This window comes from Sturnira hondurensis, unplaced genomic scaffold (assembly GCF_014824575.4).
Source record: "Sturnira hondurensis isolate 20B ecotype Veracruz unplaced genomic scaffold, ASM1482457v3 Scaffold0000566, whole genome shotgun sequence".
NCBI classification, from domain to species: Eukaryota; Metazoa; Chordata; class Mammalia; order Chiroptera; family Phyllostomidae; genus Sturnira; species Sturnira hondurensis.
The window spans coordinates 925367-939866 of record NW_028073197.1 but is presented as its reverse complement, the minus strand read 5'-3'; the positions used below and the strand labels follow the sequence as shown (position 1 = coordinate 939866).

The window sequence follows — 14500 nt, the reverse complement described above, 5'->3', positions numbered from 1 at the left end:
TTACTATAAAATCCATGAGATTAAATTATGTACTTTTTAATATAAATGGTAAAACTTTTATAGTAGAATATTTAAATTTTAAAAGTTCACCTTTTTCTGGTTTTAAGAGAAATCTCTGTACTTGAAGATAGCGTATTTATTGAATCTTCAAAAATGTAGGTGTCTCTCTTTTGCCCAATAGGTGAAACAGCATTTTGCAGTACTGATGTATTTGCATCCAAAAGAACGAAAGGTGAACCAACAGATAGGTAAAATTCTTCATCGGCTTCAATGTGATGACCTTTCAGTTTTTTACCTAACAATTTTCTTGAGTTAGGTGTATTTTTAGAACCAACATCAGTTGCCAAAACTTTCTGATGAACTTCATGAGTCTGGACTAGAAGAAAATTATGTGAAGATATTTTAGTATTTTTAAATAATATAAGAACCTTTTTACAATTCATGAACTATTTCAGTTAAAATAATTTTTAGAAGACTCACAGATAACTAAATTTATAATCAAAGATCTACAATTAAAATACATGAGTACATACTTTAAAGTTATAATTTCTGAAGTTAATGAACTGAAATACATATTTTGGTTCATTCTCTGAAGTTTGAAATTACAGAAATACTCAAATATAGAAAATTCACAGTTTTATCGATAGTCAATTTATTCAAGATCTGAATATATATGCATGGGTGAAACAATGAAGTAATCTTAGAGAAATTAAAAGATTCCATCTTTATTTATTTATTGAAGGAACCCTTAAATTTTTTAAATCTTTTTTTACAAGATTTTTTACATTTATTGATTTTTAGAGAGGGGAAGGGAAGGAGAAAGAGAGGGAGAGAAACATCAGTGTGTGGTTGTCTTTCATGAGCCCCCTACTGGGGACCTGGCACAAAACCCAGGCATGTGCCCTGATTAGGAATCAAATGGGTAACCCTTTGGTTTGCAGGTCAGCACTCCACTGAGCCCCACCATCCAGGGCAAGATTTAATCTTTAGATTAAGAGTAAACTAGGACAGCTAACTAAGCACATATTTAAACATATACACACACATATATAGAATAACAGAGACATATACAGTATACAGATATAGAGCTATATATCAGATATGTGTATCCATAAAGGAAATATAAATATAAATATAATCTTTGCATTTACATATACATATGAAGATTTGTATATGTGTGTGTATATATATATATATATATATATATATATATATATATCCTCTTAACCCTCAACTTTCAAATATCAAAGAAAACAATGACTGGGTAGCATTCACACGGATTCATGTTCTTTTTTTTTAAGATTTTATTTATCTATTTATAAATAAATGAGGTGAAGGAGAGAGGGAGAGAAACATCAATGTATGGTTGCCTTTTGTGCATCCCCTGCTGGGAACTGGCCTGCAGGGAACCGGCTTGCAACCCAGGCATGTGCCCTGACTGGAAATGCAACCGCAATCCTCTGGTTCGCAGGCTCGCTCTCAATCCACTGAGCTACCAGCCAGGATTTGATTCATGTTCTTAAAAAGCAAAGATAGATAGACAGACAGACATCTAGGTAAGTAACACCCACGGGCAAGCCGCCAACCTGATTCTTTGTCAGCTTTCCTTGGTTCTACAGTAAACTGCTGAGAGGCTCCTTTTTTTCTTAAAGAAACCGAAACAGACTTTGAATGTGGTATCTGGGACTGAGCCTAAAGGAATATAATATCACATATACTTCATTAAATTACCAAATCTGATTAAAAACATTTGTTGTTAAATTGAAAAAAAAATCAAGTATTTAAAAATAGTAAGCCAGGTTGTAGAGTTCTGCACACCAGGAATTCTGCACACTTATTTCTACTACATGAAATACTCTGCAAAACTTTAGTATACTACCAGAACCAGGATTCTGATACTGATAAACTACTTTAAACTACTTTAGAAAACAATTTGACATTATCTAGGAAAGAAAGACAATATTATTCAATGCAAAGATCTTAAATATTAGCAAAACAAATGCAAGGAAACTTAAAGTAGATTTAACTTTCAAAAATCAATGTATCACATTGGAGAAGGTCTCTCAGTTCTGAAAGAAATAGATCTGTTCATTCCATTCACCAAAATGCTATATATGTTTAATTATTTGTTTATGCCAGTTTCTTATAAATATTATTTATAGCATTTGATTTTTACCTCCAATTTGTATTGTACTTTTGAATAATTTTTCTTCAATCATTAGTTTCAAAAACTCTATTTGCCTCTATTTTATGATTGCAGGTTGATTTTGGAGACTTAAATCAATCTGGCCTTTCAAGATATATAAGCAATCAAATATTGATTTTCCCATATAGCAGCAACAATTGCTTCAGTTTTCAGAAAACAATCAAACTTGACAACCTAGATTAGGAACTTCAAAAGCTGTCCACTTTCCTAAAAACCTAAGTATTTTTTAGAAGTGAAAAATGACTGTGTTATAATTTGATAATTCACATTCTCAGATCTTTAATTTCAAACACAGGAATTATCAATTCAAAATTTTCAGAAATACCTCCAAATTTTATAGAAAAATCAGTGGGAATATAACATTCCCTTTTAAGAATAAGACTTACAAACAACTAAAATGTACCTAACTACACTGAGTATTGCTTCACTTATTAAAATATTAAAACTGTACTACCTTTTCTTTTTGACTTACCTCTCTAATTGGTGACTGAGGACAAGTGTCTTTTTCTTTGGGTGTTGAATAAAGTATTGATTTTGTAGAATTTGTGCTAAAATCATTGGCAAGACCTAAAAAAAATTTTAAAGGAAGAAATTTAAAAAATAAAATACAGTATAAAATCTTTGGGTTACAATTAACAGAATCTCTACATGACACATAAATCTGCTTACTCCTTAAATACAACTAGCTTAAATGAAGTACAGACATCAATACAATATTCAAATGTTCCTAGAAGGCACCAGGAATTAAAAAAGACAAGCAAGATGCTGAAGAATTATGTGTCGGATCTTTCAGAGCTTATATAGAAGATACTTTTTCACGAGCTGTATTTATTTCTTTGATTGGCCTATTTTCTTTTTCCAGTACCTTCTGACACTGACCAGCACTTGGAAAAGTTTTTGACATAATTCACCATTTCTCTAGAAGTGGGTGCAGATCACCAAATATTATTTCAATCCCTCTAGTGACCCCAGGAATTCTGCACACTTATTTCTATTACATGAAATACTTTTTTCTTGTGTATGATAATTATTTATGAATTTCCAGACTATGGGAATCTAGTGTGAACTAAAGAGAATGACAATCATTCTCATTTTTGCCTGTATTACCCTCTGAGTACCAGAAGACACTGAATACACGAAAGATTACACGTGTAATCAAAATTCCTGGGAAAATATTTTATAATATTTCATAATAGATGCTGAAATATATTAAATGCATTTGATTATTAGTGTGACAAATTACTATCTTCATCCTTCCAGACCCTCAAAGTCCATTTGGAAATGAAAGCTTACTTTTTTCTTCAAAGCAGTCTTTTAAGATTACCAATATGTTCTGGTCTTGCCTCAAATTAATGTCAGGTGCCCTAATAAAAAGGAAAGAAGAAAAATATTTTAACATATTATTTCCAGAAAGTATTTGTTATTTACATTACCATCTACTTTGAAAATTCCCTTTCTCCTTATTACAAAACGTTAATTAATGGGAAAAACATCACCTTTACCATCTGAGGACAAAATAAGTGCTTGACTCCAAGAATTCCCAGAAAAGTATGTGAAGTAGTATGTCATTATCTACATTAATAATTACATCCCTAGATAGGATAGCAATGTCTAAAGCTGTGTAAGACTTTAGATGTACCTAAACAAGAACACAAATTATTTTGAACAAATCCATTTAGTCCTGAAATTATTTTTTTAATAAAGACTCTACTGTCACAAGTCCTAACAGCTCCAAGTAACACAGTCTTTGCAAGTTCTCAAATGCACTTTTGATTCAATATCATTAATCTTAGCAGTAGTTTATGAATTAGTATAAATTTTTAATTAAAAATTATATTAAGTTGTACATTCACATGCAGTTGTAAAAATATAAGAGATCCCTTTTTCACCTTACTGTTTTCCTTAAATTTCAAAACACTCTGCAAAACTTTAGTATACTACCAGAACCAGGATACTGATACTGATACAATCCACCAATCTTAATCAGATTTCTCCAGTTCTGTATATACTAATGCGTGTATATATTTAGTTCTGTACGATTAATCATATATGGGTTCAGATATCACTACCACAATCAGGATACTAAACAGTTCCATCACCAACAAAGATTCTTTTACTGACCCTTTATAACCACACCTACCACTTTAGTCCCACTGAACAAGCTGCATCCTTCTATTACCATTTAATCCATTCTTCAGAGTGCTTTCTTTTCCCATAGCTGTCATCAGTTGTAACAGCCTCTTCCTAGTCCATCATTTATCAAATTAACTTCTTTTCTCACTGCCTCTAAGCCACTGCTTGCATACATTACTATTTGTTTCTTAATATAAAATAACTAAAATGACTACTTAGTGGACATAGAAATCATTATTTTAGGTTATAATCCAAGCAGTGGAACTGCTGGGTCAAAAACAGTTCCATTTTAGTTTTCTGAAGAAATTCCATACTGTTTTCCACAGTAGCTGCACCAGTCTGCAATCCCACCAACAGTGTACTAGGGTTCCCTTTTCTCTACAACCTCACCAGTATTTGTTGTTTATTGATTTATGATGGCCATTCTGACCAGTGTGAAGTGATACCTCACTGTTGTTTTAATTTGCATCTCTCTGATAGCTAGTGATGCCGAGCATCCTTTCATATGTCTCTGGGCCCTTTGTATGTCCTCCATAGAGAAATATGTGTTCAGGTCCTTTGCCCATTTTTTAATTAGATTTTTTTGTCTTCCTGGTACAGAGTCATGTGAATTCTTTACATATTTTGGAGATCAAATCCTTTTTTTTTAAGATTTTATTTATTTATCTTTAGAGGGGAAGGGGAGGAGAGAAGGAGAGAAACATCAATGTATGGTTGCCTCTCATGAGTCCCCTGCTGGGAACTGGCCTGCAACCCAGGCATGTGCCCTGACTGGGAATCGAACAGCGACTGTGAGATCAAATCCTTTAAGAGGTATCATTTGCAAATATATTTTCCCATATGGTTGGTTCCCTTTTCATTTTGTTGATATTTCCTTTGGCCATGCAGAAGCTTTTTATTTTGATGAAGTCCCATTTGTTTATTCTTTCCTTTATAACCCTTGCTCTGGAAACACCAATTCAAAAAAACCTATGCACCTCAATGTTCATAGCAGCATTATTTACAATAGCCAAGTGCTGGAACCAGCCTAAAGGTCCATCAGTAAATGAATAGATCAAAAAACTGTGGTACATTTCACACAATGGAATACTACACAACAGAAAGAAAGAAGGAGCTCCTACTCTTTGCAACAGCATAGATGGAACTGGAGAGCATTATGCTAAGTGAAATAAGCCAGGCAGTGAAAGACAAATATCATATGATCTCACCTATAAGTGGAACTTAATCAGCAAAACAAACAAGCGAGCAAAATAGAAACAGAGACATGGAAATAAAGAATAAGCTGCCAGTAACCAGAAGGTAGGTGGGAGGAGGATAACAGGGGAAAGAAGGGGAAGTGTCAAGTCGAGGAACTTGTAAAGGACCCAAGGACAAGACAAGGCATGGGGAAGGACTGAATGTGGGAGGTGGGGGTTGTATATGGCAAGGGGAGAGTAATGGGGGATAAACAGAGACAACTGTAATTGAACAACAATAAAAGAAAATTTTAATTATAGAAAGAATGCATTTAAACAAATAAACCATTATTTTGGTCAAAGATAATAATTTTTCTTTTCTTCATTTAAAAATTCTACTTTCTGAAGATGGTAATAAAAGTCATCTTAAACTATACATAAGTATATAAATCACCTAGGAGGTTGGCAAAATCTTCTTCTGTAGCCATTTTTGAGATGATCCTGAAAAAAAAAAAAGTCATCAATTTGGTTTCTTTGCTTAAAATGTATTCAAATACAAGTTTTCTTCAAAATACTTTCACCCCCAATATTAGCATGCTAGAAAATTTGTTATTCATCTATGCAACAGAAAGAAAGAAGGAGCTCCTACCCTTTGCAACAGCATGGATGGAATAGGAAAGCATTATGCTAAGTGAAGTAAGTCAAGCGGTGAAAGACAAATACCACATGATTTCACCTTTAATAGGAACCTAAACAACAAAACAATCAAACACGCAAAATATAACCAAAGACACTGAAATAGAGAACAGGCTGACAGTGTCCAGAGGGGAGAGGGGAGGGAATTTCAGGGGGAAAGTGGAAGGGTTTACAGAAACAAGTATAAAGGACACATGGACAAAAACAAGAGGGGTGGAAATGGGAGGGAGGTGGAGAAGGCTGGAGGAGGTGGGCTGGGATGGGAGTAAAAGGCAGAAAACTGTACTTGAACAACAATTAAAATAAAAAAATTTAAAAAAGTGTTATTCATTTATTCATTGAGCAAGTATTTGTTAATGACCTATGGCAATACTATAAAGAGGAACTATTCTCTACTGTTTACAAACCTTTACCTCTATCATTTCCCACCCTTGGATTTATTCTATCTTCTTCCTCTTCTTTCTTCACATTCCCCATACCTTTTCTTTTTTTTTTAACATTTTATTTATTTATCTTTAGANTAAAAAAATTTAAAAAAGTGTTATTCATTTATTCATTGAGCAAGTATTTGTTAATGACCTATGGCAATACTATAAAGAGGAACTATTCTCTACTGTTTACAAACCTTTACCTCTATCATTTCCCACCCTTGGATTTATTCTATCTTCTTCCTCTTCTTTCTTCACATTCCCCATACCTTTTCTTTTTTTTTTTAACATTTTATTTATTTATCTTTAGAGGGGAAGGGAAGGAGAGAAGGAGAGAATATCAATGCATGGTTGCCTCTCGTGAGTCCCCTACTGGGAACTGGCCTGCAACCCAGGCATGTGCCCTGACTGGGAATCGAATCACGATCATGTGGTTCACAGGCCTGTGCTCAATCCACTGAGCTACACCAGCCAGGGCTCCCATACCTTTTCCATCCCCCAAATCCTAAGTATTTGGCCTTCTAATAATTAAAATTGGTTGACTAACTATATCTACTTATCTCCTTTCACTAAAAAAAAAATTCCTCTAAAGTAATAGTAAAGGACAAAAAATGCCATAAAACAACAATGAAAAAGAGAATGGAAGAGAGGACCATGTACAGACAAATTTAACAACTTTCTGGAAGAAGAAAATTAAATGAATCATAATTTACGAAACAGAATGAAAGCAGTAGTAGCCTAAAGTAAGCTCACAGAATACAGTCCTTGATGAGGAATTTATAAAGCTGATATGCCCAGAAGAAAGCCATAACTATGCAGAACTAGGAAACTCGAGCTCTAGAGGAAGAATAGTAAGAAAGGGAATCAAAACAGAGCAATTAAAACGTACACAGAATAGCAGACCTCCACTACCCCTATCCACTTTAACGGAGCTCCAAAACAGTATCCACCATCTCAGTCTTAAATACAAGCAAATATGAATTACCAGACATTTAAAAGTCTCTAAAACAAAAGGGAAAAATCAAGGTGTAAATTTTTTAAATAAAACGAAAAATGGCCTAAGAAGAAAGTAATATCAAGGATGAGAAAGAAAAAAAAAGTTTCAAAAACAAGAAAACATTAATCTCTACCTTCAACAGAGATTTGAGATAATACTGGACTCAAAACTAAAACGGTATACTATACACACTAAACAGAAAGTAAGAAAATTCTTAATAATGAGAAGCACAATTGCCTAAATAAAAATGCAATTAATTATGAAAAAGCTGAGGATGGGGGGGAGAGACGAGAACAAAACAAAAGACAAAGAGGAGAAAGAAAAAATGGAGAAAGAATAAAACAAAGAAGATCCAAAAATTAGAAGATCCAATAGTCATTCCAGACATACAAAGAAAAAGTCATATTCTAAGGAAATATAAAATCCAATTTCCCAAATCTGCAGGCCATCAATAGCAGCAAAATGAATTTAAGATCCATACCTAGGAACATAACACTGAAATTTGAGAACTGAAAAAAGAAAGATCCTAGATGCTTCCAGACAGAAAAAATATGTAACCCCAACAAAGAAGCAGCCCCAGTCAATGGAAACAACAGGAAAAATAAAACACATAAACATGCTGTAATGGAGGTTGAGAGCATATCTGTGATACTCTGGGTCCTGTCTCTTAATTGTAAAATCTATAAAGTTAAATTTTCTACTTACAAATTGGGTAGTAATAGGATAAATAGCATGCTTTTAAAAAAAGCCACATTATCAATACCAAACATTTATTAAGTCTTCCTGTTAACCTGGCCCAGTGGGCTATAAATTACCCCACTCTATGTGGGCATTCCATTTACCCTACTCATGCTCTGACATCCTGAGTTTGTCCATTCTCCTGACTCCACTCAGGCTCCTACATACTGCAGTGAGGGTCCCCCCACCCACAGGGACCCTGCCTTGCCTGGCCCACCTAATGGCCTTTTAATTGAATTGTATATTCCAAAAAATGAAAACCCCTATTAGATTTTTAAGAATCTAGATTTTTCTAATCTAATTTTTAAGAATCTTGACAGCACACACTTTGTCTTAAGCTAGTTTATATTCCCACAGCCTTGCCTGGCACATTGTATACCATACAAATATCATTTTTTCAAAATATCTTTTTGACATGCTAAATAAATAAAACCAAAAACTTACGAGATAACGATGTCTTGCCTTAAAGAAGGTAAGAGTATTTCACATAGCCTGTTATCCTCAGGAAGTACCTAAGCAGCAAAAGATGAAATCTACTTCATAGGTAACAAAACGAGGAACAAACACATCAAACCCATCTCCATTCATTTTATCACAGTCATTTGAAGAAAAGTAACTCGAGCCCTTTGGTCTGTCCAGCAACCAGCACTTTGAACACTGAAGTTAACTCCTGAAAATGTCAGTTACCTACATTCCAAGGTCTAATTTAAGGCCACTCTTCTAATTTCACACAGTAAATTGAAAAACGCATCAAATTTGCACACATTTTTAACCTTTAACACCTATTAAGTCCCTTGTGTTCCCCCACCCTTTTTAAATCTTAGCCCAAGCATATGTTTACTGAACTTAGAGAAAAAGGAAGGGTCGGGGAGAGAAAGGGAGAGGGAGAGGGGGAAGGGGAGAGAGAGAAACAGACACAAACAGAAACACTAACTGGTTGCCTGTGGTATGTGCCCTAACCAGGGATGGTACCCTGCAACCTAGTTAGGTCCCCTGACTGGAATTCAAACCTGCAACCTTTTTGGTGTTTAAGATGGACACTCCAACCAAATCAGCCAACCAGCAAGGGATGTCCCCCTTTAAAGTAGAAAATTTTAAAGCTTGGATAGTTCATTCATTAGACAAATATTAACTGAGCATCTACTACAGGTCCAGGCACTATTTAGGCATAGTTAAGAACAAGTGATGAACAAAACAAGATCTCTTAATCCTCAATTAAATCTTAGAATGTAAAAAATTTTAATTTTCAAAACAAATACACAATCGAAAACTGCCAATTTCAACTCATTCTTTAGTGAGTTTCAATTTTAGTTTCTTCCACTCACTGCAAGATTGTTTCTTAAAGAAAATAATACACACATCAGCAGGGTTCCTAAACCCAGCACTACAAACATTTTGGGCTGGATGACTCTGTTGTGAAGGCCAATTATATATATTGTAAGATGATGCTTAGTAGAATCCCTGGCCTCCACCTACTAGGTGCCTTTAGTACCCCCTTACCAATTTCTTCTCAGGGGAACCTGAAATTTTTCCACACCTCACCAAATGTCTCCTAGAGGACAAAACCACTCCCAGTTAAAAGCCACTAAGTACAGGAATGAAGAAGGATTATCTCCTCTCTCTCCCCCTTTTTTTTTTGTCTTTTTAAATGGATTATAATGTACAGTGAATTATTAGAACTAAAGACTTTAAACAGCTCAGAGATTATGAAAAGAATTTGAAAAATAAACTGTGGTTAAAAGATGATCAGATAACACAGACTGGGAGAAATATTTGCAGACACATCTTATATACAGAGAACTTTAAAAACTCAGTAACAAGAAAACAACCCAAATAAAAAATAAATAGTCTAAAGACCTTAATAGACACATCACCTAAGATGATATATGGATAGCAAATAAGTATATCAAAAGAGGTCACTAAAACAATAATACTATTATTAGAATTTCAAAATCTGGAATACTGACAATTCCAAATGTTGGTGAAGATGTGGAGCAATAGGAACTCTCATTCAGAATTCCAGCCAAGATGGAGGCATAGGTAAATAAAATTGGCCTCCTTGCACAACCAAAAGGACAACAAATTTAAAAACAAACAAAAAACAACCAGAACTACCAGAAAATCAAATTGTACAGAAGTCCGGAAAACAAGGAGTTAAAGAAGAAATATTTATCCAGATTGGTAGGAGAGGTGGAGCCAGGGAGCCAGGGAGGAGGGCACAAGGAGCCAGGCAGTGGCTGGAGGACCAGGCAGACAAGGCTGCAACTGGCAATCCCACATTCACCTGCGGATAAACCAGGAGGAACAACTAGAGAGTGAGACAGACCATGCGACCCAGGGTTCTAGTACAGGGAAATAAAGCCTCAAAACCACTAACTGAAAAAACCTGTGGGGAGTGAGGTGGCAGGAGAAATTCCCAGCCTCACAGGAGAGTTCGCTGGAGAGACCCACAGGGTCGTAGAACATAGGAAAGCCTATATACCCAGGAATCAGCACCAAAAGGGCCCAATTTGCTCGTGGGTAGTGGTAGAAGGGACTGAAATGTGGCAGAGAGTAGAGCAAGCGCCATTGTTCCCTCTTGGACCCCTCCCCCACATACAGCATCAAAAAGTAGCAATGTGGGTTACCCTGCCCTAGTGAATACTTAAGGCTCTGCCTCTTATATGTAATGGGCAGGTCAAGACAAAAAAAAAAAATGGCCAAAATGAAAGAACAAATCAAAGCTCCAGAAAAAATACAACAAAGTGACAAAGAGATAGCCAATCTATCTGATGCACAATTCAAAACACTGGTAATCAGGATGCTCACAGAACTGGTTGAATATAGTCGCAAATTAGATGAAAAAATTAAGGCTATGCTAAGTGAAATAAAGGAAAATATACAGAGAACCAACAGTGACGGGAAGGAAACTGGGACTCAAATCAATAGTGTGGACCAGAAGGAAGAAAGAAACATCCAACCAGAAAAGAATGAGGAAACAAGAACTCAAAAAATCTGAGGAGAGGTGTAGGAACCTCCGGGACATCTTTAAATGTTCCAACATCCGAATCATTGGGGTGCCAGAAGAAGAGGAAGAGCAAGAAATTGAAAAGTTACTTGAACAAATAATGAAGGAGAACTTTCCCAATCTGGCAAAGGAAATAGACTTTCAGGGAATCCAGGAAGCCCAGAGAGTCCCAAAGAAGTTGGACCCAAAGAGCGACACACCAAGGCACATCATAATTATATTACCCAAGATTAAAGATAAAAAGAATCTTAACAGCAGCAAGAGAAAAGGAGACAGTCACCCACAAAGGAGTTCCCATAAGACTGTCAGTTGATTTCCCAAAAGATCCTCCCAGGCAAGAAGGGGCTGGAAGGAAGTTTTCAAAGTCATGAAAGGCAAGGACCTACATTCGAGATTACTCTATCCAACAAAGCTTTCATTTAGAATGGAAGGGCATAAAGTGCTTTCCAGATAAGGTCAAGTTAAAGGAGTTCATCATCACAAGCCCTTATTACATGAAATGTTAAAGGGACTTATCTAAGAAAAAGAAGATGATCAAAAATGTGAAGAGTAAAATGACAACAAACTCACAACTATCAAAAACTGAACCTAAAACAAAAACAAAGCAAATAACTAAAATTGGAACAGAATCACAGAAATAGAGATCACATGGAAGAGTGGGAGGTGGAGGGAAATGGGAGGAAAGGTTCAGGGAATAACAAGCATAAGTGGTAGGTACAAAATAGAAAGGGGGGGTGTTAAGAATAGTATAGAAAATGGAGAAGCACAAGGACTTACATGTATGACCCATGGACATGAAGTAAGGCGGGGGGGGGGGGAATGCTGATGAGGGGTAGGGTGGAGGGGAATAAAAGGGGAGAAAAAAATGAGAGAACTGTTAATAGCATAATCAACAAAATGTACTTTAGAAAAAGGAACTCTCATTCATTTTGGAATGCAAAATGGTACACTACTTTAGAAGGCAGTGTTTCTTATAAAACTAAACATACTATTACCATATAACCTACCAATTATGCTCCTTTGTACTAATCCAAAGGAGTCGACAATGTACGTCCACGCAACAATCTGTATACAGATGTTTATGGCAGCTTTATTCACAATTGCCAAAATCTGGACGCAACCAAGATGCCCTTCAGTAAGTGAGTGGATAAACAATGTACGTTTATCAGAGACAATGAAAAGTTATTCAGCACTAAGAGGAAATGTACTATCAAGCCATTAAAAGACATAAAGGATCCTTAAATGCATATTGCTAAGTGAAAGAAGTCCATGAAAAAAGGCTACATACTGGATAATTCCAACTATACGACATTCTGGAAAAGGTGAATATGGAGACAGTAAAAGATCAGTGGTTACCTGGGCTGGGGTGGTGGGGGAATGAGTAGCAAGCACCGACAACTTATAGGGCATGAAAACACTCTGAATGATACCATAAAGGATACATACGATTCTTTGTCCAAACCCACAGAATGCACACCAAGAGTGAACCCTAACAAAAACTAAGTACTTTAAGTGACAGTGTTTCAATGTTGACAATGGAGGAGGCTAGGCCTGTGTGAGGTCAAAGGGTATATGGGAAATCTCTCTGTACCTCCTCTCAACTTTGCTGTAAACCTAAAAAAATTAAGTTTTTTCAAACAGTAAATTTTATCCCCCTTCTCTCTCCCCAATATTCCTTTTTATTATATAATATAAATAATATATGTGTTCACAGTACAAAATAGTACCCCTCATACTCTCCTTTTATACATCTCTTTATGCAGACAAATATAACCTTACATAAATGGAAGTACATCGATGCTGAAGACTTTCTTAAAAAGGTGGGGGGAAGGCAGAAAAACAAGTTTAGGATAGGGGATGATGTCGTTTGTGTGACCTATGGTAACCATAAGCGAAGTGTGACGTACGGAATAGCAAATTCCGAGGGAGCTCCGAAACCCATAAGCAAACAATGCCCTCCCCGGTCATTGACAGCTTGCACCTTTCACAGCCGCCCTTCAGAAGACGTCATCCATAACAGACTCTCCATGAATAATCTGCTTCTGCAGACCCGCCTGTCTGAAGCACAGGCACACTTTTAAGGCATTTCACCAGCTTCTCCAACAGAAAATTATTTGGAGGGTTAGGAACTGGAGTGAGTCTAAAAAGTAGAAATCACAAGATTCCCTGAAGAGAAAGACGCCAGTCATCACGACCGAAATCACGATAAGAAAACTTGACAAAACAGTAGAAGTAAATAAGCTCTGACGATCGGCAAACATTCACTCCAGATACCAAAACATTCGCGCGGCCTTCCCACTGAAACCCCCAAAAGTCACAGACTGGGCCCAGTTTCGTTCTCCCCGCTCCTCGAGCGCGAGCGCCGCGGGCAGCGGGACTCCCACTGGCCTGAAGCAGCCAGCACGGCACTTACAAGACTGGACGCAGCCATGTTCAGACCCCGCTGCGCCCGCGCAGGTAATAGGTGAGAGCCCTCCCGGGCGGCGCCTAGAGGACGCCCTGCACTGACTGTGTCGTAAGGATAGCGGCTGGGAGGCGAAGCAGAGGCACGCAGTTAGCAGGGCGGCAGCAGGAGCAGGGAGCTTCTAGCCAACCAGAGAGCGCCCGCCGGGGCCCTCGCCCATTGGCTCGGACCTTCGCAAACACCAAGAGCCTAGCGGGCACCCCAGTTTGAAATGGGCTGCACATGCGCAAAATGGGCCGCGCAACCCAGTCAGAGGACAGCCGTTATAGGCCCGCCCCCTCATTGTAACCCGCTGCAGCTCCGCCCTTCGAAGTCCCGCCCCAGTTCCTTCCCGTGGCCCCGCCCCCTTTCCTGTGCGACGCGGAGGCTGAGGGTAAAACTGGGCGTTTATTTTACAGGTTCGGCTTTGGGCACCGTTTTCGCTCTTTCAGCGCTTCGTGAAACTTTTCTGCGATTCTGTTGTAAAGCAAAAAGTTATAGTATTTTATTTTTTTCACTAAATGTGTGGGTAATATTTTCATGATCCATTGTTAACAAAATGATTTATGTAAATATCGATGATTTACGCGCAAAGTCCCGAAAGAAGTACTGGATCAGGAATCTTGAAACCTGCCCCAGCGACTCAGGTATATCATCTAAGACAAACTGACGCCGTT

General features: G+C 37.0%; 1 protein-coding gene across 5 annotated transcripts in view; it reads right to left on the bottom strand.

Moving 5' to 3' along the window:
* CENPC (centromere protein C) overlaps window positions 1-14066 on the bottom strand; it is a 66851-nt gene extending 52785 nt beyond the window's left edge. For 4 of the 5 annotated variants that reach the window (XM_037042126.1, XM_037042143.1, XM_037042144.1 and 1 more), the window contains exons 1-6: window positions 13794-14065; window positions 5969-6015; window positions 3500-3570; window positions 2679-2773; window positions 1587-1692; window positions 91-376 (exon numbers count right to left, since the gene is read on the bottom strand). In XM_037042126.1, the coding sequence (XP_036898021.1) occupies window positions 91-376; window positions 1587-1692; window positions 2679-2773; window positions 3500-3570; window positions 5969-6015; window positions 13794-13811 (623 nt within the window). In that variant the 5' untranslated portion in view covers window positions 13812-14065. Of the gene's footprint in view, window positions 1-90; window positions 377-1586; window positions 1693-2678; window positions 2774-3499; window positions 3571-5968; window positions 6016-13793 lie in introns of all 5 variants that reach the window. The other variant, XM_037042135.1, reaches the window with a different exon arrangement.
* Between the last annotated feature and the right edge of the window lie 434 nt (window positions 14067-14500).